We start from the raw sequence: 27,766 nt of genomic DNA on the forward strand, positions 1-27,766 counted from the left end.
TGCAGCCTCCGTCTCCCAGATGCTCTGATGGAGTGAACCGGGCAACGATGCGCGTTTTTGTCCTTTCTTTGTCGGTCATGGAGAGGGTAAGACACAAATCGTTTGGTGGCGGCTGAAATCCATGGTGATGTGCGGAGCACTGATCTAGCCGTGCGTTAGACCATCCAGCTGTTTTTAAGGAGGGGGGGGGAGGGGGGGCAGGGTGGTGTGGGGAGGAGGGCAGTGGGATGTTGATAGGAAATAGACGGCTTGCAGTCGGTATAAAGCCACAGCGGCGCACCGTTTACGGACATTTACATTCATCGTATCACAAACAATATTCCAATTGTGTAATATCTTCTGAGTTAATCTGTTAATTAGGCCTACATCATTTACAGGATGATTGGCACCTCCCACCATGATGTGATAGCGGTGTGAGGCTATCCTGTACAGCACTAAATTCATAAAAAATAGCCTGTTTTTGTTGCCATAAAGGCCACTAATTTTTTAAAGACAGCAATTAATTTTCTGTCTAACACCCAGAGGATAATAAGCCTCCTGATCCACCCATAATATTTTTACAGATGGGTTCCAGAGCCGTAGAAAGAAGCCTATTTCTTCCTGGATACAGCCCGTAATTACAATTCATGATGACACCCTTTTTTCCACATGAATGTATGAAACAGCGCCGCATCTTTTCTCCTACCTACAGGCCTGCTAATTGTTCTGTATATGCGTGACGGCAAATTGTAGGCAGCTGACATTCCCGACTCATTTCCGTACATCATGCGCATTCATTTTCCCCATTATGACTATGAACGCTCAGATACATAAATCCGAGACATGCACTGATGGATGAATTACTCCAGACGTGGACTATCGCGATGCCAGTCAGTGCAAGAGACAGCACTGCTGCAATAGCAAGGGTTATTCTTTCTTTGAGGTTTGGAGAGGAGAAGAAAAACGCCTGAGAAAGCTGCCTGTAATGTCTGTCTGTGTGTGTCAGGATGGACCATGAGTGATGATATGAGAGATCCCAACCTGCTGGGCAGCACTAACCTGATATAGCCTACATTATGTGTTCTGGGAATGTGTGTTCCAGCAGAGTGTTTCTAAAAATGTCCTCTCCCTTTATTTTTCTCTTTCCAGGATCCTCTCTCATCTCTGTGAAGCCTGGGCCAGGGGTCAGAGGTCATCCACCAAACCTGTATTTTTCCCTCTTACCCCTGCACCCCACCCCACCTCCCTACCACCAAGCCCTCAGCCCCTGCCACCCTGCACTTTTTCCTCCAACCACTGGAACGTATATCCATTCCCCCCACTTTTCTCCCACTCACAAATTCACGAGGCCGCCGTGTTCGTCTTCCCACCGCACTTTCTTCTTGCCTGCCAGCCTCACTTGATCAGCTTGAGAGGAAAGACTCCTAACCAACAAAGTAACTGTTGACCGTTTCATGACGAGTCCGTCGTTCATCAGACACTGTGCTCAAGTGTATTAGAAAACCTCTCAGATAACACCTCTCACACCCAGGCCTCAAGATGATGTGCGAGGTGATGCCCACCATCTCGGAGGACGGGCGCGGCGGCGGAGGCGGCTCGTCTTCCCCGGCAGGGGGTGGAGGAGGAATGGGAGGAGGGATAGGAGGCATAGGGGGCTATGGCAGCCGGGATCCCCGTCTGAGTGGTGGCGGCACCGATGAGGGGGGCAGCACAGGCAACCTGGAGTCGCTTATGGTGAACATGCTGACGGAGAGGGAGAGGCTGCTGGAGAGCCTGAGGGAGACACAGGACAGTCTGGGGACGGCACATCTACGCATGCGAGAGCTGGGCCACGAAAAGGAGTCACTCCAGAGGCAGCTGTCCATTGCCCTGCCACAGGTATGATGGCTGAGGGGGTCGGGGTAACACTCGGGGGAGAGGTGGGAGCTGTGGACACACATGAAATAATCTCTACTAGTTTTTAAATCACAGAATAAATGCTGCTCTAAATGTTGCTTTGGTACTGTAGCTGTGGAGGAAGCACTTTATTCTTACACGCGTGTCTCAGCCCGACTGTTTATATTCCAGCCTCCACATCCCTGTCTGTAAAAGGCTATTATACTTCAAATGAGACAGGTCATACTTGTGTTTTGTCTTGTCAAGGTCAGACTGAAGATAGGTTTTGTGACATCAAAAAGTTATACGGTATGTATAATTGGCTTGAAATGACAAGTTCAATCATATCATTAATGGTATAGACAATTGTAATAGGGTTCTCTGCGGATCTCAAAGCAATAAACAGCTGAAACAGGTGTTTCTCTGTGTTTTAAGCACGACTGTATGTGCATTTAGTTTTTACTCTACATGCCTTACTAAAGGAAAATTTCACCCCAAAATAAAGAGGCAGCAGTGAGCTGAAAGCTTGGAGTAAAATGTCTATTAGACTTTTTTAGTGTTTTCCAAATGCAATGTATTGTGGATTCAGAAGTGCTTTATAATACTTATGTCTTTATGTCTTATATATGTTCGTTACTCACAATGCTGTGGATAGACATGCACATCCTACAGTAGCCCACGGGAATTCACTGCACTGCATGCATGACTGGAGCATTATCACTGAGGATTGAGTAAATATAAGAGATGTAGTGAATATTGGCTATGGGGACCCATATTTTAAATGTCTGTTCAGAAAACATTGCAAAAAAACTTGCGTGGTATTTTATGCTTTCATCAGAGCAAAAATATCAGCTTTAACTTTAATTCAGTGTAGTGTTGCCCGACACTTGGGTGTGTGGTTAATATACTGTTCCATTAATTAAATATAGTTTAGCATGTGCGCACAGTCTTAACTGTGTCTGTGTATCATGATGAAGTCTAATGAAGTAAGAAAAACAACAGAAAATAGTCTACATTCACATTTATTGCATATATGCCATGTTTTAGCATCGGACAGCATAAGTGTTACCTCATAGTGGTAGTGAATGAGCCATGTTTGTAGACAGCCTGGTTCAATATTATCAATGAGCCAATTAACAAACTTATTCTCAATATAACATCTAAATAAAGACATACAATGCAAGAATACCAGTAGACAAGATTAACTTGCTCAAGAATTCATCCTTGTGAGCAGCAGCGTTGGAAAATTACTAAAATGATTTCAAGATGGAATAAAATACTCCATTACAAGCCAATTCAAAATCTGTATTATTATTATACATTATATATATTATATTATATAGTATTATCAGTAGAATGTACTCTTGTACTGTATCGACAGGATTCATAGTGAAAATGGTTCCTTTCACAGTGTTGAATTATTGATGCACTAACCTGTAAGCAGGATTTTAATGTTGTAGCTGGTCTAGGTGGCTCTGAGTCGGACTCCTTTATTGTGCTGTTGGGGAGTTTAAAGTGCAGCAACACAGATGAAAACCTCCTATCACCGTCATCATCATTTTCTTTTTATCTCATTAAAACTCTTTAGATAATGCTACAAATGTGGCGACCTGAAGCTAAAATACGGCTGTAATGTATTGTTATGAGATGCGAGATTTTACTTTCCGGCGACAGTGGTATTTAATGAGGTCATTACGTGTTGAACATAAGATTTTACTCTGCAAAGTAACGAGTGGCGTTTCTCCCAAAGCGGTAATACTGAACTACCAACACCTCAAAACTGTACTTTAGGAAAGTGAAACTAAGTCCCAGTTTGTACCCCTTTGTATTACTATTACATTCGAGTCAAAAAGATGCTCAACCGCATTCTCAAGTTGCGACTGTGATTGCTATTCAGCTAGCTGAAAATGGCATATCCTTGCTCGTTTTATAAGACACAAGCAAAATATTGTGGTTTTTTGGATGATATAAAACATTATAAAACATTGGAAAGTAAAGTACTAATATAAGCAATAATCGTATTTTTGATTTTGATTCATGCTGTACTAATTGAGCAAAGAAAAGTGTAATTTCAGTCAACCATCATTGTTTGGATTAGGAAATACAGTCACAACTTGAGAAAGAAGCTAAAAATCTTTTTTATCGTGCAGCTGTTGGAATATTTTTTCCTCCAGATGGTTCGAAGAGTCTTTGAGGATGCTGCAAATACTTTCAGAGCAGCGGTAGTTTTGTTAAACAACCTACTGGGTTTTTTAGAGATCGTTTTACATGTCTGAGAATATTGGATGCTTGGCTTTGTGATTGGAATGTAATGGTAATACATGAGAGTCACAAACACTGGCTACCTAAAACCTGGAGATGATGTTGAGATGAGATGAAAATGTTGCATTTGCCCCTGTAGCACAGAAGCCAATTATTACATTATCCCACATCCCACTGCTCGAGAGCTAATCATTTTGTAATTCCACTCAACATACAAGGGCCCCATCTCTATTTTCAGGCTGGAGTCATTGTTGGATGCCTCAGGCAGCGATGATGCCCCCCTCACTGTTAGTACAGATTCTTCTCTGTCGCTATGCCTGAAAAATCAAAATGAAATAACAGATATAGCAGTGCTGCACATTCTAACAGAGAGTGACTGGACATTAAAGGGCCATATCACCTCAATAAGAGGAGATCAATATGGTGCACACATCTGCAGAAACACACACACAGATAGAGGAACACATGGAGTACTGTGATACATTCTACAGTAGATGAGTTCAGTGAGTTCGTCTGTGTGTGTGTGTAGACGCTGCCAAGAGAGAAAAATAGGAGAGAGGGATGGAGAGAGCGACAGCATGGCACAGAGAGAGAGACAGAGAGAGAAAAAACCTGGTGATATGAAACACACACACAGAGACTAACAAATTGAGGCCATTTGCATATTGCTGCATACTAAAAAGGTGGCTTCAAGAGTCTGTTTTAGATGTTGTGTATCATGACAGGGGAAGACTGAAATGGATTAAGGGGGATAATGGCAGGATGAAGGGAAATGAAAAGTATAAGAGGTGAATAAGGGGGAACAGAATGGTTTGCATCGTGTATTTCACCAAAATGATGGTGAGAAAGGAATCTAGAAAGTGTTGTATCGGTGGTCTATCTCACTCCATCTCTTATATGAATTAATCCCAGAATTATGATATCATTTAGGCCCAGAACATGCCATCTGTACACAGCAATTTCCTCCCTGATCCTTTCTCTTCCATCTTTTCAAATAAGCTTCTTCCTTTCACTTCTTTCTCCGTCCTCCCCAATTTCAGCCCTGTGAGCACATCAGCTCAGAGGCTTGTTATAGGCTGTACATGCTGTACTTTTTAAATGCATTTCTTCTGGAAGAGGGTGTGAGGCAAGGCGCCTGTTTTCTGCCGTATGGCTAAACGGATCACTGTTAACACAGAGCACAGATAACAGCAGCACCATGCATGCATCAGTGCCCTTTAATAGCTCGTTTGCATTTGCAATTTTAAAAAACACACACGATTCGGCGCACACGTGGGCTCTCTGTCCTATGTGTGTCGCGCCACTATCACACATGAGCAGAGTCGAAACGAGTGCATGGACGAGCCATTATGGTACAGTATATGTACATAGTACTGTGTGTGATCACATGTTCAGCGGAGTGTTGTGATTACAGAAAGAAAGACATCATCTCAGCAATGCAGATGATCACGGCTGAAAGTTAGAGACTTCTATTTGATAATGTCACTCGTTCACTCATCGTGTCTTTGTTGATTTGTTGCCATAGATACAATTTATTTAGGCAGCAGATTTTAATCATAACTATCATGTAGCCAACCTCACATTATACATAATTGGATGAAATTACACAAAATTAAACTGGACTGCTGTCAATTGGAAATATTAGACATTTAACTGTGCTGGCCTAATTCCAGTTACTCTCATGCTTGTTTAACCTCCAGGCATTTGTTTTAATGACGGGCAAACGCACAGCCAGTCATGGTTATTGCACAATTAAACCAATTTCAGGTACACCACGTGCAATAAACCTGGTTGTTAGATTTTATATTGAAACCTTGTTTAAAACTCCCAGCAGCAATTAACAGTGAACACTGTGGTAGATATGGCAAAGATTATACTGTATGTGCTGTTTGGTTGGTGTTTAGTGAGACGTTACCCCCTTTCAGCCAAAATGTAGCTGCATGTCTGTGCATGTGTGTTAAATGCAATGAAATGTGAGATTGAATGTGAGAGTGTGAGTCAAATTGTTCACTGCAGTTTATTGCACTGTGTGGGCTAAGGGAAAATATTGGCAGGAAATCTGACAGTCTGCAGTCTTTTTGTTTGTTTTTATGTTTAGTGGCATATGTTTCTAACTGGCCAAAGTAGAAGAGGTAACTTCATGCTGAGATATTTCCAGTCCAGTTACCATGGAGTTTGGAAACCAAATTTTCACAGATCATGACATCATTCGTTGGTTAAAATGTTTAGAAAAATTAAAATGCTGACAGAGTAGTTTCAATGCAATGCAGCCATAAGACAAAAGACCAGGAAATGTTATTCCCCTGCTAGCTTCTTACTAATCCCTCCACCTGTAAAAAATAAAAAAAAATAAAAACAACAGCTAGGCCACATTTATACCTGCTCTCTGAAGGCAGGAAGTCACCAATTCAAGTTGAAGCAGACACAATGCTTCACTATAAAATAATTTGTTAGTTGTGGGTGTGTGTTTGTGATCATGACCTCACTCAGCAGCAGCAGCAGCAGCAGCAGCAGCAGCAACAGCAGCAGCAGCAGCATTGAGTCAATAACAACTCCCTCTTGTGACCCTGCAGGAGTTTGCAGTGCTGACCAAAGAGCTGAACCTCTGCCGAGAACAGCTGCTGGAGAGAGAGGAGGAGATAGCAGAGCTGAAGGCAGAGAGGAACAACACACGAGTCAGTACACTTATATGTATACACTGAATGTCTGAAGAGTTACGCCGTGGGGAGGTTTATTGTATGTGAACCACATGTGTTTCCAGCTGCTGCTTGAACATCTGGAGTGCCTGGTATCCCGTCACGAGCGCAGCCTGAGGATGACCGTAGTGAAGAGGCAGGCCCAGTCCCCAGCCGGGGTCTCAAGCGAGGTGGAGGTCCTAAAAGCCCTCAAGTCCCTGTTCGAGCACCACAAAGCTCTGGATGAGAAAGTGAGGGAAAGACTACGGGTGGCTTTGGAGCGAGTGGCAACCCTAGAGGAAGAGCTGCAGTCCTCGTCTCAAGAAGTGAGTCCACATGTCTTTGTTTCTGTGTGTTTGTTGTCTTTTCACAGGTTTCAGTGAATTACTGATGACGATTCTCTTCCGTGTTGTTTAGGTTCTTTCTTTAAGGGAACAAATCAAACGACGGCAGCAAGGACTAGATAATGGCAAAGAGGTAATGGGATCCATTTCTTCTACAATTTTCAGAAACGTAGTTGCCTCATAAAGAACTTTAAACATTAGTAAGTAAGCTTAACAAATCACACAAACAAATCACAGTTATTTAGTGGAGATTAGGAACCTAGCTAATTTGAGTGGATATCTATTCTAATCCTGTATTAGACTGCTTTGACATTCACACTGATCCATGATGGTCCTGTCAGAGTGATCAACATATTACGGCATTCAGTGCTCATACATTTCCCTTAACAGAAGACATCTTAAAATACACCACTGGAAAGGTGAACTTCTCAACCACCTTTAAGGAGAAAAGAGACAATGTCTAGTAACAACAAGATGCATAGAGTCTACAGCTATGCTAGCAGGTCTGTGCTTTGAAATTAATGCTAACATGCTGATGGTTAGCAGATTTATTGTCCATTTTAGTTTAGTGTGTTAGCATGCTGACATTTGCTTTGTAGCACTAAACACAAAGGGTTTTGGGGGGGAGTTCTTCCTTCTCTGAATTAAGGGTATAAGGATGAAATGTGTCGTATGCTTTACAGGTTGTAAAGCCCTTTAAAGCAAATGTGTGATTTGTGATATTGGACTTTATCAGTAGAATTGTCTTGACTACAGCTAAGGCTGATGGGAAAGTTATTCGTTTGGCAGGTATTTGGTCCCAATTTTAACCTGATGATGGTGCTACATGGAAAGAAAAGAGATCTCCAAAGTAATTCAAATTCACCCTCTGGGAACCATGAATGTCTGTACACAATTTTGTGCCAGGCTGTTAAGATGTTTTACTGGATAAAATACTTTGACCTGCTGGTGGCGCTAGAGAAAAAGTCAAGAGATCAAAAACATTAGATGCGTATGACTTCATGCTGCACTGACTTAACGTGACGCATGCTGGACTTAAAATAAGGCATGCTGGTTAGAAATTGTGTCCGACTTTCGGCAGTGCTGCAAATCGTCACCATGTCACATGACATTTAAACCTCCCGGGAGCAAGTCGGCTGCTTGCGCCGAACCAGGTGGCCGCAGTTGCTTTTCTCCAGCCGCACCATTTTGGAACTGGTTGGAACCACACTATTGCCTGGTCTCGCAGCATTTTTCTCTGCAAATGCTGCAAGATCAGTCATTGATCTCAGCTCACAGTGACCTCATGCGGGTAGAATGTGTCTGACTTGACGGTGCCGTTTTTTTACCCCGCCCCTGCAGTCACCAGCTCACGTTAGACTATCAGGTCGGCGAAAGTCAGCCGCAGTCATCTCGGACGCACCAATTGTTAGGATTCATAATCTGGGCACCATGAAAGTGCGTAGAAAATTTCATGCCAATCCATTTAATAGTTGGTAAGATATTTCAATGTGGACCAAAGTGGTGAACTGACAAACAGACAGACCAATTAAACACAATTTTCTTCCATGGAGGGCGGCCGATTTCTGTTTAAGTCTGTACCTAGAATTTAAAATCCTGTGCTGATCAATTGCCATTGATTGCCAGAAGCTATTGCCATAGTCTACAATATATTCCTAGATCAGCAATGATACATACTGAGCACTGAATGCCTGAAATGAGTGACCAAGATACTGTATGTAACTTTATCACAAGCTTTATGGCTCTTGGCATATCTTTTAATGGCACTATCCTCCATAATTTAGATGAAAGTTGAGTCAGGGTATTTAGAAATGAAAGTGCTTTGGGAGTTTTGCTTCCAAATCTAAATATATATATATATATTTTGAAATTCAAATATGTAAGCACTTGATGTGGAACCCAACATCCAGGGTGAACTTTATACTACTACTACATATCATGGTCACTGCTTGGGATGTTATTAAAGTAAATATTTTCTCTTCATTCAGCGACTCCCCAATGGACCTTCCTCCATCTTGGATGACGCAGACATCGACAGGCAGAGGGAGGGCGAGATAGAGCGGCAGAGGTCAGAGCTGGGACAGCTGAAAGAGAGACTGGCCCTCATGTGCAGACAGGTACTTGATTCAGAGATACTGTTATGGTCTAATGCTTTCACCAAAACAAAGTATCACTAGCCGGAAATGCTAACGGACAGAAAATGATGTGTGCTCGCTCAGCTTTTTATCCCACACTATCACTTCCTGTCAGGTTGGAGAGATCGAGGAGCAGCTGACGTCCGCCAGGAGGGAGCTGGCCCGATCGGAGGAGGCCAACCAGAAACTACAGAGGGATGTGAAAGAGGTGAGACTTGCTGTGCTGTTGACAGACCGCCACTGTGTGTGTCTGTGAAAAGAGTGAATTTGCTCATACTCAGAAATATTTAACAGTCTGCCATGGTAACAAAGCCATTTGCCTACTTGGCAGCAGCGGCTGTTACTGTATGCACAAGAGCCACTACCCTGTAGCCATGGTGACAATACCTTCAGTAGAGCTGAAGTTTTTTGAACACATGGATGCGGTTGCTGCCCTGTTAAGCAGTCAGTGTGCTGGTAGTTGATTGAAAGGTGTGTGGATTATGTTTGAGTCCGTTTACTCAGCAGAACTTTTTCACTTTATGGGCCTGATTTACTAAAGGTTTGCATAAGTAAAAACGTGTACAAACGTGATATCACCAGCAAATTAACACATAAGCTGATCTACTAACGGTGTGCACGCAGAATCACATCTTTCAAAAGTGCAAGATTGCACCTGGTGTTCATTTACAAACTTTTGCCTTAATGAATATGCAATTTTGGGCTTTTCAGTTTTATTGTGCAAAGTAATGGGAGGGTAAATGCAAATACATTTATTTTCTACACGCAATGTGATCTACCAAGCCTGCAAGCAATTTCATGTGAGTGCAACAGCATCTGTATTTAATACATTTGTAAGGAAGGTGCAAACTGCCAAGTGCTGCGCAGACATGGCTGCTGTTAGTGTTGCCAGAAGGAGACACAGCCATAATGAAAGAAGACAATATTAGACAATATTATTCTATATCCAACATATAGAAATAAATTTTTTTTTATTCGATGAACCGTATGAATAGAATTGTTTTTTTGTATTTTTCTTTAGCTTTGGCAATACAATTTCAATTCTTTTCTCCATGAGATGGAAGAATTTAGAAAGTTGCGTCGTGTTGGGATGTTAGTAATTCCGGCCCAAAGAGTACTAAATTGCCTGTACATTCTAAGGGTTTTGCGTGTTGTAATGGTTTTGGCCATGAAGAGTCGGTAGGGAAAGCAGCCACTGCGTAAAAACCTTGGTTTGTTTCATTAAGTGCGTCCCAAGTATGTGGAAATCGTATGAACCTGCCCATCCTGCCTAAGATTGCTATCTTGCAGATTTGAAAGACGCCATACTGCGTGATATCAAGTTTGCACACGTATTTACTCACGCAAACCTTTAGTAAATCAGGCCTTTATTTGGGATGTTAGTAAATCCGGCCCTATGTCTTATCCTCACTTGATGCTCTTTTATCTTCCCACTGTCTTCCCCCCTCCCCCCCTCTGTCTCTCTCGCACTTGTGCAACTGTATAGGTGGGTGCTTCTGAAATCTGTCAACAACAACTAATAACCAGTCATTATCATTCTTCAGCGAATAGCTGTTCATGCGCAATGAATTCCCTTTGATCAAGACCTACTTAACTAAATGTGACATATGCCCTATCTGACACTTTGTCTGGTCTTGTTTTTGTTCTATTTCTGCATCAGAATCTTTATACACATGTTTTTGCTTTTTATTCCCAGGCACTCTGTCAAAGGGAAGACATGGAAGAGAGAATCACCACATTAGAACGCAGGTTTGGGCTTTTTCTTCATGTCGATGAACTCTCGATGCCCTCCCCAAAAATGTGCTCCGCTCACTGCTTCGTCTGTCTGCCGGTTTGTTCTGGTGTGCAGGTACTTGAGTGCCCAGAGGGAGGCGACGTCTCTCCACGACATAAAAGATAAACTGGAGAACGAGTTGGCCAGCAAAGAGTCTCTCTACAGACAGGTAGGAAAAGTCTCTTTCATCTCTGTGTGTGTGTGTCCATGTTTCTGCTGTTGATTGGCAGCTTGGCCACATTTCACGTCGGCACACAGAGCGTGCCATCAATGCATTTTCTTCTGCTTTAATCCGGTCTGCTGCCCTCAGCAGTCTTCACACACGTTCTGAGTTTCACCTCCACTCCCTCTCATCCTGTTTTCTTGCAGAGCGAGGAAAAGAACCGGCAGCTTCAGGAACGTCTGGATGATGCCAAACAGAAGCTGCAGCAAACTCTGCAGAGGGCTGAGACGCTGCCTGAGATCGAGGCACAACTTGCCCAGAGAGTGGCAGCACTCAACAAGGTGTGTGTCTGTGTGTGTGTGTGCGTGTGTATGCATGTGTGTTCGTGTGTGTGCAACCATACTAGCCCAGTAGAGGCATTTTTGAGTTATATGACAGGTTTGGAAAAGTGTCACAGACCTTTTATCCCCAAACAGTTTCATATAATGAAATTAAAATAACAATATTTTCACCTGACAGCAGCAACATGTGCATCTGTGCATGTTGGAATATGCTCCTACGCACAGACACAATTAATTGAGTGTGTTTGGGGGCATGTGTGGGCATGTAGGCTGGTGCAGGCATGAATATATAAATTTATAGTATGTATTTGTGTGTGTGTGTGTGTGTGTGTGTGTGTGTGTGTGTGTGTGTGTGTGTGTGTGTGTGTGTGTGTGTGTGTGTGGTGGTGGTGGTGGTGGGGGGGTCTTTGCATGTGTGCATTGATGCATGAGTGAAACGAAACCTGAGATGTCAAATGAGGGAGGAAAACCAAATATTTTCAGCAAGCAGTGTCAGTAATTCATAAGCAAACAATCTAAAATGAAAGCCAGCTCAGGGCACAGTTCAGAGTCAGCACAGCTATTTGATCCTTCCTCAACACGTCAAGAACTGCATGCCACAAAAATCTTTAAAACTGACTAATTTAATTGCTCATACTGCATGTTAACCTCTAGCATTCCCGTAAATACAGTGTTCACTCATGCCAAACAAAACGTGCATTCACTCTCCTCATAGTAACTAAACCTCACATCTTACATGTTCAGGCAAGAGGGCTTTGTGAAAGGATGAGATTAATGCCCTGTAAGATACACACAAGCAAACTTTCCTGTTACGCTGTGATCTGCACAGGCATGTAACTAATTGGTAGACTCAATAGGTCAACAAGCTGTTTCCTTTGTGTTAATTTGTATTAGTGTTGCAACATGGTTTGCGCTCTAACCCTTTTTCCTTCCTCTCCAATCATTCAGGCAGAGGAGCGTCATGGTAACTTTGAGGAGCGACTGCGGCAGATGGAGGCGCAACTGGAGGAGAAGAACCAGGAGCTACAGAGGGTGAGTCATGCTTGCTTTTCCATCTCTCTTTCTCTTTCTCTGTTTTCATCCTCCCCCTGTTTCATGCCGTCCCTTTTGTCAGGCTTTACGCAGCACAAAGGCGCGATAATTTTCTAAACCCTCTTTTTGATTGTGCACATTCAGATAGAAATCTTTGTCTCTCACTCTCAGTCAAGCAGAATGCTTGTTATTAACTCTCCTCCCACCTCCTCCCTTTTCTTCTCTTTTGCTCTCACCCGTCTCGCTCTCTCACCCCTAAGGCGAGGCAGAGGGAGAGGATGAACGATGAACACAACAAGCGTCTCTCCGACACTGTGGACAAGCTACTGTCTGAGTCCAATGAGAGGCTGCAGCTCCATCTGAAGGAGAGAATGGCCGCCCTGGAAGAAAAGGTGACCTGCTCAGACAAAAGCGAGAATTCACAATATCCCTTTATTTTAATCTGAACCTACTAAAACGGCAACAGAAACTGTCTCATTCCCCTAATCAAGACCCTAAAGATGTCACTTACCCCCAAATAAACTCCCACTGTCAGGTATGTTCACTCACTTCTCTGCCCTCCAGGAAGTGACCAGTTAAAACTTGAGTAAATTCCAAAACTGTCTCCCAAACAGCAGTGAATCCTACATCCAGAAAGTACATTTACTGTACATTTACTTGCTATTATTATAGTGCTATACTTAAGTACTGGTTTGAGGTACTTTTACTATTCATGAGTATTCTACTAGACTACTTTATACATACAAAACATGTAATCACATTACAAAATAAAATGCATGACACGGAATAAACTACCAAGCAGCATGTCAGCTATTTGAAATTAGCTCGGTAAAATGCTACTTATACATTAATACTATGATAATTATCCAATTAAATTTTTTTGCATTTTATTCTTGGTAGTTTTAGTACATTTTGTTAATAGTACAGTTTGAATGCAGAACTTTTACTTGCTACATTTACTAAAGTAAAGAATCTGACTGATGAGTCAAAATCTGGCAGAAATTCAAAAAAAACCACACAACACCATTTGGAGCAGAAACACACTTTATTTGCGCTTTCTACCTATTTTTAATCACTGAACCATTTCCTGAGCAGTCAGCATGTTTAATTGCAGGAATTGGTGTCTTTTTTCAGCAGAAAAACTTACTTTTTAAAGCTTGGCAACGTAAAATGTGGGTCAATATAGGCTTAAGCCACTCTGCCCCTTTTAAGAAATCCGGGTAAAAAAACAAAAACTGGCTGTATTAGTAAACATTACTGTGCTATGTGTAGTTTACTGATTTCTGGTTGTTTCCCCTCACTTCCAATTAAAGCAAAGTTCTCCTGTGCAACTTTAAACACTGTCCCACAAGACCATTTCGCTAACCTTGCTGTCCAGTTTGAACACATCTCATTTAGATTACTGTTGTTATCTTGCAGTAATAATGCACATTCATGCCAATAAAGCTAATTTGAATTGAATTGAATGCTTCTGATTTTTCTACCTGCAGAATGCCCTATCTGAGGAACTGGCTAACATGAAAAAACTCCAGGATGATCTCTTGGCAAACAAGGTGCCTGTGCCTATAGGCCTTCTTCTTAGTTGAATCTAGGAGACATATGTTCCATTTTTCATTAAACTCTTGTCTCTTTTCAACTCCCAGGACCAGCTGATAGCAGAGCTGGAAAGGCTTCAGCTGGAGTTAGATCAGTTGAGAGCGAGGCCCGGGGGCTCTTATTCCAGGTTGGCTCCATTTAAACGTCCACACCACAGTCTAACCAGTATTCTGAGTTTCCAGTGTGGCCTTGTCTGACTGATGCCAGTGTTGTGTCTCTTGTCAGACATTGTAGATTAATCACTTCACACTGGAGGCGTTTAACACTGTCTGCACTCACAGGGCTAAAACAGTGTTGATATGTAAACACACACTTATTGACGCTTTCTCTTTTAACCTTCTGTAAACCTGTTAAGTGGAATTTGATTTACACATTATATGAATTAATATGTCATATGTAATATACATTCTAATTAATTTTGTCTTCTTGTTAGTTCTTTTGTAATATTTCTACTGTACATATTTTAGTTGTGTTTAAATCCCTCCCCTTTCTTGCTGTGTGTTTTTCTGTCTTATACCGTCTTATTGTAGTTGCCGCCGCAATCTTATTCACCCTCCAGTAATAATTCTCATTTCATCTTATCTCATATCATCTTATCTTTCCTTCCATCTCTCCAGTCGTTCTCTGCCAGGTAGCGCTCTGGAGTTAAGGTATTCCCACGGGGGCGGGTCCCTCCCAGCAGGCTCCACCACTCATCTGGATCCCTTCTGTAACGCTCCCTCTGGGGGCGTGGTTAGACGAAGTCACCGGGCTCGTTGGAGCTCCGCACGAGAGGACTCAACCAAGGTGAGAATCTACTGTACAGCACTACTGACAGCACTGTTGATTTACAGCAAGAAGGTTGCGGGTTCGAACCCTGGCCTTTCTGTGTGGAGTTTGCATGTTTTCCCCGTGTCTGTGTGAGTTCTCTCCGGGTGCTCCAGCTTCCTCCCACCACCCCACATGCGGATTAGGTTAATTGGTGGCCCTAAATTGTCCTTAGGTGTGAGCATGAATGGTTGTTTGTCTATGTGTACCCCACCTTTTGCCCGATGTCAGCTGGGATTGGCTCCAGGCCCCCACGGACCTGTATGCAGGATAAGCGGTTGATGATGGATGTTAGTACTGATGCACTTTAAACCTCTTGGAAGCAGCAGTTTATCAGTATGTGTTACTTATCTGTGTGTTGTTTCTGACAACAAAAATTGGTAAAGAAAAATCCATTTGAGGTCTAGTTTTTGGATTATTTACTACAATTGTCACCTGCATGCTGATTATATTACTTTCTTATTAAGGGGAATAAAAAACATAAAAGTAATTTTTTTCATTGAAAGCTACAATACAGACATGTAGCCACCAAGGCACAGTGGTGAAAATTTCATGGCAATCCATCTAAAAATTGTTGAAACATGTCACTCAAAACATCAAATGTGAATGTAATGATGGCACTAGAAGAAAAGCTAGGGGATTACCAAAGTCAGTAGCATTCATTCTTTGGGGAAATACTGTTTTGTACAAAATTTCATGGTAATCCATCCAGATATTTCAGTCTGGACCGACATTGCCATCCCAATAAAACCTAGATTTAGCCTTGACGCTGAGGGGATTGATGAGTATTTGTGGATGGAATCCTATGATGAATGGGTTCTAAGTTTCTAGCTCTGTGTGTGCAGTACCCAGACTGGGAGAGCGGGGCTCTGCTGGGGACCGGGTTCGAGCCGGGCTTGGATGTGGGCTGTTCCGACGACGAGGACGACGGGGAGCCTCGGTTTGGCTCCGAGCTGCTGTCCCCGAGTGGACAGACTGACGTGCAGACCCTGGCCATCATGCTGCAGGAACAGCTGGAGGCCATTAATAAGGAGATCAAGTAAGGAAGGGCGGCAGCGCTCAACAGCTGGGAGGGAGGGAGGGGAGAGGAAAGGAGAGAGGGGTTTAAGAATCAGATTAGGCTTTATTTGCCAGGTACGAGGAATTTGACTCTGGATTGTACATTGTTCACGATGTAAGACAATAATACAATAACAAAATCAGACACAGGCTACGGTTTAGAGATCGCATTTATACACACTATAAACAAAAACAATATAGACAGATTGAGACAATAGTGCAATGAGCGGAGTGCAAAGAATGCAGGAGTAAAATTATTATCATTATTATTATTATTTTAATGTGCATGTCGGAGGTGGATGAGATATACAGGTGCACATAAACATACATGCATACATGTACACAGTGCGATGGAGCACAGTGCAAAGGATGCTGAAATAAATATTATGTGCAGGTGTTATGTACTTGTGGTAGCTGGATTGGTATACAGTATAAACAATATACAATATGACAATATGAACAGTATGAACAGCTCTGAAATAGAGAACGAGAGAATGATGAATAAATAATAAGTGGTAACCATAAAACAGGCAGCTGATTAGAGACAGAGTTACTGGGTTATTGCACAGGAATTGTTCCTGACACTGTGAGTTTAAGGGAAGTGAGAATGTTGGAATGTTGTCTCGACACTACCAAAATGCAAGATAACTACTAGCCCTGCATTCAGACCTCTGTTTAAGTAAAACTACAGAAGTATTATCACCAATCACCATTTTTTTTTGTTTGTTTGTTTTTGTACCAAGCCAAGCATGATATAACGTAAGAATTAATGAGCTTTAGAGGTGCTGGTAGATTTTTTAAACTTTAAACAGAGATGATGTAGCTTCATATTTATCGTACAGACATGAGTCTCATCTAACTCTTGTCGAGAAAATGCGATTATTTTCCAAAATGTCTTTCTTGATCTATTTAGTGATGGCTGAACTGCACATCAGTAGAGTATTTTAACTTTATTATATTGTGTTTAACAAAATCAGACTGATCCAGGAGGAGAAGGAGAACACGGAGTTGCGGGCCGAAGAGATTGAGAGCCGGGTCAGCGTGGCTTTGGACAGTCCGCCCATCCCGCCATCCTCCCTTGGGAGAGACAGCACAGGGCGGGGCTTCATCCCCTCGTCCATCACATCCTCCACCCTGGCCTCCCCCTCTCCTCCCAGCTCTGGACATTCCACCCCTCGCCTGACTCACTCCCCGGCCCGTGAGAGTGATAGACAGGTACCGCTGGAATGAAGAAACTTCTGTTCCTGCTTGTGTTAACCTTTTTAATCTCTAGTCTGTACCCACCTCCCTGTTTATGCAAACAGCTCCTCCAGACAGTGAGTCATGTAAATAAAGCATAAGTAAATCATGCAGACAGGGTCAGAGAAGTTCAGTTGTTCTTCAAAAGCATGTTAGATTAGGCAATAATGATTCAAGGAACTTGTTTGGTGCCAGACATACTGGTTCCAGCATTTTCGAAACGGGCGGATGGAATACAAAAGATATGTAGGAAAAAAACAACTCGTGATTGGAAAAGTGATAATGTTGACATGGGAGTTCAGAAAAGAATGACAAGAATGATTCAAGTTATGAACCAGCATAAACAAAAAAACGCTTATGGAGCTCAGTAGCTGGAAACAGTTTCCTCTCCTGTCAAAAAACCTAAGTTGGGTTATGGTGACTAAAATGAGACAGAAGAGAAGTAGAACGGTCACCTGGTACAACCAAGTCTGCTTTCTATTCATTGTGTAAAAATTAATGGATCCAGGATTATTAAATTAAATGTATTAGATTGCTGTCTATGTTTGTAACAATTGGCGTTCTTACAGGATTAGCGGACCTTCCCTTAGAATATCTGTGCAAGTTGAGGTGTGGTTTGACCAGTTCTTGTAGTTTTCAACTAGTCTTTAGGGTTGTCCCAATCTTTACCTTAGCACAAAGATTGGAAACAGGGAAAGAAGTAACTTCATGATGATTCCTCTGGCTTCCTGGCAGCAGCTCCCAGCCAAGAAATAGTCTAAAACGGCAAATTGTTGTGTTGGCTGATTTTACATTTAATCTTTCAGAACAACAAAGATGATGATCGGTCCCTTGCTCTTCTTGACTCTACGCCTCCTTCCACTCCTCGTGCACTGCGCTTGGACAGGATGGCCCTCACCCATCCGGGAGCAATGCTTGATGACCCCAGGGACTTTCGCAGGTAAGGCAGGCACACATTAAATATATCAAATACAATGGTTTAATCCTTTTTCGGCTTATCCCTCTTAGTTATTTCCCTTGTCCCTTCCAGTCTCTCTGCAGACGGCAGCAGCTCCAACAGCAGCCAAGATTCTCTCCACAAGTCCAGTAAGAAGAAAAGCATCAAGTCTTCCATCGGTCGGCTTTTTGGGAAGAAGGAGAAAGGAAGGATGGGGCAACCTGGGCGGGATGGATCTGCTTCTCTTGGTAAACAAATAGAGGATAAGGGCGGGGTAACACTGACTGTATATCAGTAATCCACACTGACATGTCAACATGAGGGTGAGCTGCTCTGATTGAGTGATTTAAGGTCTATCTAAATCTATATAATCATTCATTCTTGTGGCCTTTAACCCGACTGTTTCTCTTCCAGCATCTACACCCTCTGAAGACCAAGCGTCTGGAGACCCAATGGGGATGAACAAGACTGGGACTCTGGGTCCAGCAGATAAAGACCGCCGCAGCAAGAAGAAGTTTGTGAATTATAACCCGTTTTGTTTCTCAGATTAAATATTTTGACCTCTCACTTGAACAGACTTACATAAGGCTTCTTCTTCTTACCAGGCATGAGCTACTGGAAGAAGCATGTCGCCAAGGACTTCCCTTTGCATCGTGGGATGGACCCACTGTTGTATCTTGGTTGGAGGTACTGTGCAATCACAGAAACCTAAGGGATGGGGAAAAAATGTCCTCGTGTTTCCTTCTTTAATTAATCTGTTGTCTATCTCCTTCCAGCTGTGGGTGGGAATGCCAGCCTGGTACGTCGCAGCCTGTCGCGCCAACGTGAAGAGTGGCGCGATCATGGCCAACCTTTCGGACACAGAGATCCAGAGGGAGATCGGCATCAGTAACCCACTTCACCGGCTCAAACTGCGGCTGGCCATCCAGGAAATGGTGTCCCTCACCAGCCCCTCTGCCCCGGCCAGCACTCGCTCTGTGAGACTCTGAGACTGCACATTTAACAATCTCATAGAAAAAAAGTCATATTATGACCACACATATGTTCTCATGTCATAAAAAAAAATCCCAGTCTAGACAGCTTCCCTATAGGATTAAAGGTAAAGAAGCCTTTAATTGGAGAACGCTAAGACCTTAAACACCTTCATATGTCAATTCATGGATTCATTCACCTTTTTAATTACTTTGAGGCCAACAGTATCCTCTATGGTGAGCATTGACTGTTTGCTGATAATACACATACAGTATATGCTGCATTCATACCAGCAGGAAGAGGTACATGTTGATCCAGGTGTTTGTTTTGAGATAAGGTGAAATGTTTATTGTCCCTGTAGCGTGAATTTGCAGCTGTAAGTAGTACTATGATACAAAAAGAAATATAAAATGTAATTGGGAAAATAAGATACCAAATAGGGGTGCAATATAAAAAGCAGATTTTGTGGAATGTTGGAAATAAAAGTTGAGGAAATGTGTGCTGCAGGAGTTGCAGGAGAAGGAAAGAAAAAAAATGCAGTAAAATGTTAAATACAAACGAACATGAAAGGTACTCTGCATGTGATAACTGTCACAAATAATAAAAAATATTAATGTATTTTCCAAAGGAGAATGATAGTAAACTGCACTGGTGCTAATAAAGTTTCACCTATTTCACCTAAATGAAACTGGGCAACAAAAGCTACATTTTACCAAATGTTGCCTTCTCACACAGTCACAAAGATAAACCAGATGTTGAAAAGTATAGTAAAACTGTTGCACGCACAAGCATTTGTGCTTCTGCTTTTTATGTGTCCTATTTCATGGAGGATAAAAATACGAATAACCAAAAAACATATTCTTCTGACTGAATACTGTCAATTTTGGAGTTTGGAACAAGTGCCAAACTTTGGTTTGGCTCGGCTTTCCCAATTCCTTGCCGGGCTTCGTATTTATTTACAGCAGGAATCATAATAATGAGATGAAATGTTGAGGATGATTAATCACACAATTCTGCTCAACAGATTTATCCTATCGGTTCACATAAACCGGGTGAACCTTTTGTTCATCAGAATCACCATGGCAACGAGAAAGCAGTCTGTTGTTGTGGTTAACTGACATCTTGTGATGTGGCTTTTTTTTTCGGCACAGCAAAAATGTGCAAGCTTTGAGTCAGTCCTTTAGGCAGCCAATGCAGTATGTGGTGTTTTTTTTTATCTCACGACTTTACTTTTCTCTTGTTCACATGACCGCAGTCGACCAGTAACGTGTGGATGACCCACGCAGAGATGGAGTCTCTGAACGCTGCCACCAAGCCTCCGGTTAGTGACCCTGCCGTCTTGTCTCTGTCTGACAAACCCTCTTTTATGTTTTCATTAATATTTTACTCTGTTTTGAATTATTTTAAGCGTTTTGTCTGGTCTGAATCATGTTGACGAGTCTCTCCCCTTCCTCCTCTCACTGTCTCTCTCTTTTTAAATTTCTATCTCTTTATATGTCTTTCTTTGTGGGCCCAGGCCATAGTGTTGAGCATCTTCTTCTCTCCCTCTTGTTGCTGTTTCAGTGTGAACTGCTTCCAACTAATTACCCGTTCACTAACACACTATTCCTCCCTTTTGTCCTCCTTTCCTGCTGCTGCTGCTGCTCCCTCCTCCTCTGCTTCTCCTCCATCATCTCTACCTCCATCCACCTTGCTCTTGACCCCTGCTCCCCTTTTCCTCACCACCTCCACATCACTCTCTCTTGCTCTGTCTCTCTCTGTCTGCCTCGTCTCTTGTCTCGGCGCTCCAGGAGCTGAAAGAGTTCAGCTGGGATCAGGTAAGGATCAACTGCGCTTTTTTTGAAAAGTCTGAATTAACACAATGTATTTGTGTATGTATTTATGTATTTGTCAGTGGTTTTATCTCTTGTGAGACTTACTGCTGTGAGTCATGAGCTGCGGACTTGCACCGGCATCAGATATCAAGCTGAGCATGAATCAACATTGATCATCTGTGGATGTCCCCTCCAGATACTGGCCTATGGCGATATGAATCACGAGTGGGTGGGCAACGACTGGCTGCCCAGCCTGGGCCTGCCACAGTACCGCAGCTATTTCATGGAGTCTCTGGTGGATGCACGCATGTTGGACCACCTGACCAAGAAGGAGCTGAGAGGGCAGCTCAAAATGGTGGACAGCTTCCACAGGTAGAGCTCATTGTCTCTGCGCCTGCTCCCGCCTCTTTTACAGCCACAACTCATGCTTTTCAACTCCACTTCATTCTTTTCTGTTGAATCTGTGTCTCTGTGTGTGAGAGGCATGGGAAATAGGAAGGTGTTAAAAGACATATAGGCATACTCCTGTTGTTGTGACACTAACTGTTCAGGTATGTGTCTCAAGGCCCTCTTTAAGTTACCTTTTAAGAGACTTGAGGAGTCAGATGCATTGGATTGTGTTAATGCTTTCTGAGTACAGGTGAGAGGGGAAACTCGCCTTCAGTTAACCTGCTTCAACCGCTCCCCCTCTGGTTCTTTGACATTTCACAGGGTCAGTTTGCATTATGGCATCATGTGCCTGAAGCGTCTCAATTATGATCGCAAGGAGCTGGAAAGGAGGAGAGAGGAGAGCGTCCACCAGAACAAAGGTGAGCACTTTTTTTTCTCTGCCATTATCTCACCATTCATGCCTCAGATGTGGGATGGATGTTTCTCTGACCCTTTTCACGGAACTAATTCCTCTATTCATGCCGTGCTGTTGTCTCGTTCAAAGTATAGCTTAATGATTACTATATAAACCCATGCGTCTATATCCAGGGGTCAGCAAATAAGTCTGGCATTGGGCCAATTTTAAAAAATAATCATTAGATGGCGGACCAGTCAATTTATCATTTATAATCCATCAATCACTGTATGCCTGGTCAGCTCAGTCAGTAGGGCACAGGGCTCCTGTTAAAAGGGTTCTGTGTTCAATTCTCACTTGCTGCTAGTATAATTTTTCTCCCTTTTCAACAAAATGATTATGAAGAGATCGTTTACATGTTCACAATTAAGCATGTGCAGGGGTGTGTGCCTCCCGGCGATTGGTCGACATCAGCCTCCATCCTTCGTCAACCGCTTATCCTGCATACAGGGTCACTGGAGCCAATCCCAGCTGGCATCGGGCGAAAGGCGGGGTTAGTCCTCCCTGTAATGGACTGTGTTATAATTCACATGTTGATGAAATCCCCAAATGCAAAGAAACATAATCTGAAACAGGACACACAAAAGACCAATACAGTTGTGTGTAAATACATAATCCCAGATCCTGACATAGTTTGACTTTGTTGACCTGCTGCATTAAGTACAACACTGATAGCCCCCTTTAAAGTCAGATGCTCATCCAAACAAATATAGCACGATTCAACCACAGATGAACAAAATCATCTATATTAACCTCCAATTCCAGAGTGAATGATGTTGTGCCCTTGCTCCACACCATGTTGTTATTTTATATTAGTGTCAGTTGCTTTACTCTCTCTTAAAAGTATGTTGACATAAAAATAAAAATGAAATTGCTGCCCAGACACAGTAAACTATAAAAATCATTTATTTTCTTTCTTACATCAGCTTTGGCATTTAAAATAAATTAAAACTAGTACTTTGACCAAAAAAACCTCCCACAAACTTAATAATGGCAAACAAAACCAACATTTCCTTTGATTTCTGCTGTTTCCCACATTAATGAGAGATGTTTGGACCACCCCTTCGTTAACCCCCCCCCCCCCACACACACACACACACACACTTAGAAGAGATTATAAGAAACAGCTTTCTAGTGCAATTTGGCTGGATAACGATTACATAAATGTCAACACATTCAGTCATTAAACAAACCCAAATCTCTCGCCCTCCCACCACTTCGCCTTGGGATACACATGTTGTAAATTTACAGTCAGTTCATCTTGGCTGATTTCCTTACAGAACAATTTCCCAAGTGAGGAAATTTGTCTTGTGATGAACTTCACCTGTGCAGTCTGTGTCAGAGAATAAATCAGTAAAGCATGAACATTTCACTATTTCTCTTGATCACTCATTAATACTTCCCAGGTAATTTAACCCCTTCAGGAGATCATTAATAAGCCCAAACAGACCTCCATCTTTCATGAACTTCGTGTAGAAACAAAACCTCGCTTATAAAAACACTGAGCAGACAGCTTGCTGTTTGCAGATGGATGCCTCCTCTCACTTCCTTCACCTGCTCCTTATTTCCTCCCAGATGTGATGGTGTGGTCCAATGAGCGTGTGATGTGCTGGGTGCAGACACTCGGTCTGAAAGAGTACGCCGACAACCTTCGTGAGAGTGGCGTACATGGGGCTCTGCTGGCTTTAGATGACACCTTTGACTACACAGACCTGGCCCTGCTGCTGCAGATCCCCAATCAGAACACACAGGTAATGGAAAGGTAGTCAAAGGTCACTGATGATATCTATATCAGTGGTCTATTTCTACTCAAAAAGAGTAATGATGGCTACAGGGAAATAAGAGTAGTTGTTAAGGGCAAATATTTTAAACTTAAAGATCCCTCATAAACATGTATTTTCTTTAAATGTGGGAGTTGAAGGCTTCAAGTTACCACATCACACTCAAGTTGCATATTGGACCACGAGTGGCTACAAAACTAGTTGTGATGACATGAAATCCTGCTCATATGTTCACATGTTAAACTTAGATTTAAAGAAAAAAACAGAGAGACTTTTTGTCTTTAGCAGATTAATTTCAAAACATACTTCGAGTCTTACCGACATGTCAAGTTTTTATTGTAAAGATATCGATACTATCTGCCCAGAGAATTTACCAGTGTTTTTGTTGTTGTTGTTCGGATGTGAGAAGAGTTGTGCTGTGAGTGAATCTGAGTAAATCTGCTGGGCCTGATAACATCCCTGGCCGTATACTAAAAACAAGTGCCAATCAGCTAGCTGATGTTATTACTGACATTTTTATCACTCAAATTGCTTTACACTACCTCACATTCACCCCATTCACCCCACATTCATTTACAGAAATTAACTAATTTATATACATTCACACACTGATGGCACGGCCACTCCAAGTGCTTTGAGAAACTGGTTCTCCGGCACATAAAGAACAACATCCTAGACAGCCTGGACCTTCAAACATTCAGAACCATCAGATCCACAGAGGATGCTATCTCCTCTCCCCTCCACTCAGTTTTTACACACCTTGAAAATAACAACTCTCTGACAAGCGAAACAAAAATATCCGCTGCCGTATCCCCAGGCTGAGACTACTCAACGCCACCTCATCCTCTGCATTCCACCATAATTACATGACATTGAACTTTCTGTTATGCTGGTTTTGCACATACCATTACTTAATATATTTATTTATATAAGTAACTCTATATATTGTTTTTATTAGTATTTTTATTCTATTCTAATTTGAAATATTTGTATACATGTTCTGTATGTGTAGAGCGAATGGAGCTAGACCTTTTATTTCATTGTGCAGTGTTGTACAATGACAAAATTAATGTACCTTCATTATTCTGCACAAGTGAAGTAACAATAAGTGAAACACATTTTTGAGTGGGGAGGGACTTTGAGTTACCATTAATCAGTATCCGCCAATTGAAGTATTTTCCTTGCAGAACAAAATCTTTATACCCCCTTAATTTAGTCTTTTTAGTTTGAAGAAAACGTCTTTACAGTGGTGTGAAAAAGCCCCCTTCCTGATATCTTTTTTTTTTTCATGTTTGTCACACTCAAATGTTTCAGATCATCAAACAAATGCACGAAATGCAGTTTTTAAATGAAGGTTTTCATTATTAAGGGGGGGCAGTGGTCCAAACCTACATGGCCCTGTGTGAAAAAAGTGAAAAGCTTCAACTGTGGTTTATAACATCTTTGGAAAGCCGAGTTCAATTTCTCTAGCCACACCCAGGCCTGATTACTGGCACACCTGTTCTCAATCTAAAAATCACTTAAATAGGACCTGCCTGACAAACTAAAGTAGACCAAAAGATCCTCAAAAGCTGGACAGTGCACTGTGATCCAAAGAAATTTAGGAACAAATGAGAAACAGAGTAATTGAGATTTATCAGTCTGGAAAAGGTTATAAAGCCATTTCTAAAGATTTGGGACTCCAGCGAACCACAGTGAGAGCCATTATCCACAAATGGCAAAAACATGGAACAGTGGTGAACCTTCCCAGGAGTGGCTGGCTGACCAAAATTACCCCAAGAGCCAGGGACGACTCATCCAAGAGGTCACGAAAAACACCACAATAACGTCCAAAGAACTGCAGGATACACTTGCCTCGGTTAAGGTCAGTGTTCATGACTCCACCATAAGAAAGAGACTGGGCAAACATGGCCTGCATGGCAGAGTTCCTTCCATACTTTTGGAAAAATACTCTAAAAGCAACTATACTAAAAGTAACTAAAAGTATTTCAGAAAAGGAACATCACACCAACAGTGAAATATGGTGGTAGTAGTGTGATGGTCTGGGGCTGTTTACCGCCTTCAGGACCTGGAAAGGCTGTGGTAAATGGAACCATGAATTCTGCTGTCTACCAAAAAATCCTGAAGGAGAATGTCTGGGCATCTGTTTGTGACCTCAAGTTGAAGCGCACTTGGGTTCCTGCAGCAGGACAATGATCCAAAACACACCAGCAGGTGCACCTCTGAATGGCTTAAGAAAAATAAAATGAAGACTTCGGAGTGGCCAAGTCAAAGTACTGACCTGAATGCATGACCTTTAAAAAACAAAACAAAAAAAAAAAGTGGTTAAGTCTCGACCCCTCCAGTGTGGCAGAACTACAACAATTCTGCAAAGATGAGCGGGCCAAAATTCCACCACAGCGCTATAAAAGAATCATTGCCAGTTATCGCAACACTTGATTGCAGTTGTTGTTGCTGCTAAGGTTTAGGGGCCCATCACTTTTTCACACAGGGCCATGTAGGTTTGGATTTTTTTCCCCCCCTTAATAAAAACTGCATTTTGTGTTTTCTTGTTATCTTTGTCTGATTTCAATTTGTTCTGAAACCTTTCAGTGTGACAAACATGCAAAAAAATAAAAAATCAGAACGGGGCAAACACATTTTCACACCACTGTAATAGCATTTAATTTTTTTATAATTTACCGTAATCATTATTGAAGCCTTTATTTACGTCAAATACTGGCTTTTGTCAGATGAGGGCCTCAATGATGCTGACAATGATTAGTGGCTGATCATGAATCACAAAGGCATCTTTTGTTGGATCCCTCTCTCCATCATTTCCTGTCACCTCTATGCTGTTTATAATGAAGGCTTAAAATGCCTGGAAAAAATACTTAACCTTATCTGATCCTTAAGAGTTAACAAATACACTGGTTTAAAGGAGGCATTCTAAAACATGAACTAATGAATGCCAGCATAGCACACCCGTCCTGAAAATGTATCATCTGCAGAGTCCAAACAAATCTCAAGGCTCTACATCACCTCTCTCCTGCAGGCCAGACAGCTCCTGGAGCAAGAGTACAACTCCCTCATCTCCATGGGGACTGAGAGACGACCTGATGAGGTCAGCACGCTAATCAGCTTGAAGAAATAAAATAAAATACAGATTGGACTAAGTGATGGATTTTCAGAGCAGCTATCTTTTTTGTTGACACACTGTCTGTCTGTCTGGCAGGATGGAACGAAGACGTTCACCCGCTCACCCTCCTGGAGGAAGATGTTTAGGGAGAAAGACCTACGGGGCGTGACCTCTGACTCCGCCGAGACCCTGCCTGCTAACTTCCGTGCCTCAGCCATCTCCACGCCCTCCGTTACCCTGAGAAAGGTTCAGAGTGATGGTGAGTACGACCCGTGACCTCTGACACCTTCGCTCTCATATTCACATTTGTTCAGCTCTGCGCTCTAGAGGCGCGTCTCAATTTAGATGATGTGTGAAAACCTGTTACTCTATATGGCCATCACTCACATGAAGAGCATGACAGGAATCAGGGCAAAAGGTTTGTTGCAGCTAGGTTACAGAGCTAGCTCTGATCAGGTGCAGCTATTCTGCGGACCTGATAATAAATGAGCCATGTGTTTACATTGATTCCTTGGAAATGAGCCTTGAACAGAATCATTTGTTTTCAGCCAGCACACAGTACGCATTATATAAACTGCTGCAAGTGCATACCCAAAATCACATGCACAGAGCAGTTGGTTGTTTTCATACTACTCTGCCATTAGTTTGGCAGTGGAATTTTCTGTTTCCTTTAGCAGAGGAACTGCCAATAACAAGGAACAGACGCTTCAAAGTACAGAGGAAGACTATTATCTCTCATTCCACTTCTTATTAGCATTTCCTGTGGAAGGTCAGTACTGTTTAAGACATTACAGTTACGATAATAACCCCGTCTATGTCTGTCTCCCGGTCTCCAACACAGCCAACTCTGGTGCCCGGGGTGAGTCTGCCTCAGTGAGGACGTACTCCTGTTGAGGGACTGAGGTGAGAACTGTCCGCCACATTAATTAAACTGGATAGTAATGTTTCATCCATGTGGGGTTTCATCTCTGTGGTGAGACAAAACATTTTCTCTGAGCTTCCAAGATGGGTTGCACATG

General features: G+C 42.3%; 1 protein-coding gene across 3 annotated transcripts; it reads left to right on the forward strand.

Moving 5' to 3' along the window:
• Nucleotides 1-27,651, forward strand: ppfia3 (PTPRF interacting protein alpha 3). Of its 3 annotated transcripts, XM_046029971.1 has the most exons (30): nucleotides 1-86; nucleotides 1,129-1,857; nucleotides 6,690-6,791; nucleotides 6,878-7,117; nucleotides 7,209-7,268; nucleotides 9,124-9,252; nucleotides 9,386-9,478; nucleotides 10,967-11,019; nucleotides 11,120-11,213; nucleotides 11,414-11,548; nucleotides 12,497-12,580; nucleotides 12,841-12,972; nucleotides 14,071-14,133; nucleotides 14,224-14,303; nucleotides 14,794-14,962; nucleotides 15,829-16,022; nucleotides 17,020-17,257; nucleotides 18,088-18,221; nucleotides 18,312-18,466; nucleotides 18,633-18,732; nucleotides 18,824-18,905; nucleotides 18,995-19,195; nucleotides 20,446-20,511; nucleotides 20,981-21,007; nucleotides 21,201-21,376; nucleotides 21,716-21,813; nucleotides 23,424-23,599; nucleotides 26,664-26,732; nucleotides 26,844-27,006; nucleotides 27,589-27,651. In XM_046029971.1, the coding sequence occupies exons 2-30, from the start codon at nucleotides 1,519-1,521 to the stop codon at nucleotides 27,639-27,641; spliced, it is 3,705 nt and encodes a 1,234-aa protein (XP_045885927.1). In that variant the 5' UTR covers nucleotides 1-86; nucleotides 1,129-1,518; the 3' UTR covers nucleotides 27,642-27,651. The 3 variants fall into 3 exon arrangements, 2 of the variants coding, with proteins under 2 accessions (XP_045885927.1, XP_045885935.1); XM_046029979.1 differs by lacking the exon at nucleotides 20,981-21,007; XR_006821774.1 differs by lacking the exons at nucleotides 26,664-26,732; nucleotides 26,844-27,006; nucleotides 27,589-27,651 and having other exon boundaries at nucleotides 20,707-21,007; nucleotides 23,424-23,558.
• Nucleotides 27,652-27,766: the final 115 nt, after the last annotated feature.

Source organism: Micropterus dolomieu, linkage group LG02, assembly GCF_021292245.1.
Source record: "Micropterus dolomieu isolate WLL.071019.BEF.003 ecotype Adirondacks linkage group LG02, ASM2129224v1, whole genome shotgun sequence".
NCBI classification, from domain to species: Eukaryota; Metazoa; Chordata; class Actinopteri; order Centrarchiformes; family Centrarchidae; genus Micropterus; species Micropterus dolomieu.

Coding starts and splice junctions, on each gene's coding strand:
- ppfia3 (XM_046029971.1), top strand. CDS start 1,519: ATGATGTGCGAGGTGATGCCCACCATCTCGGAGGACGGGCGCGGCGGC. Junction 7,118..7,208: donor TGCAGTCCTCGTCTCAAGAA/GTGAGTCCACAT, acceptor CGTGTTGTTTAG/GTTCTTTCTTTAAGGGAACA. Junction 16,023..17,019: donor GCCATTAATAAGGAGATCAA/GTAAGGAAGGGC, acceptor TAACAAAATCAG/ACTGATCCAGGAGGAGAAGG.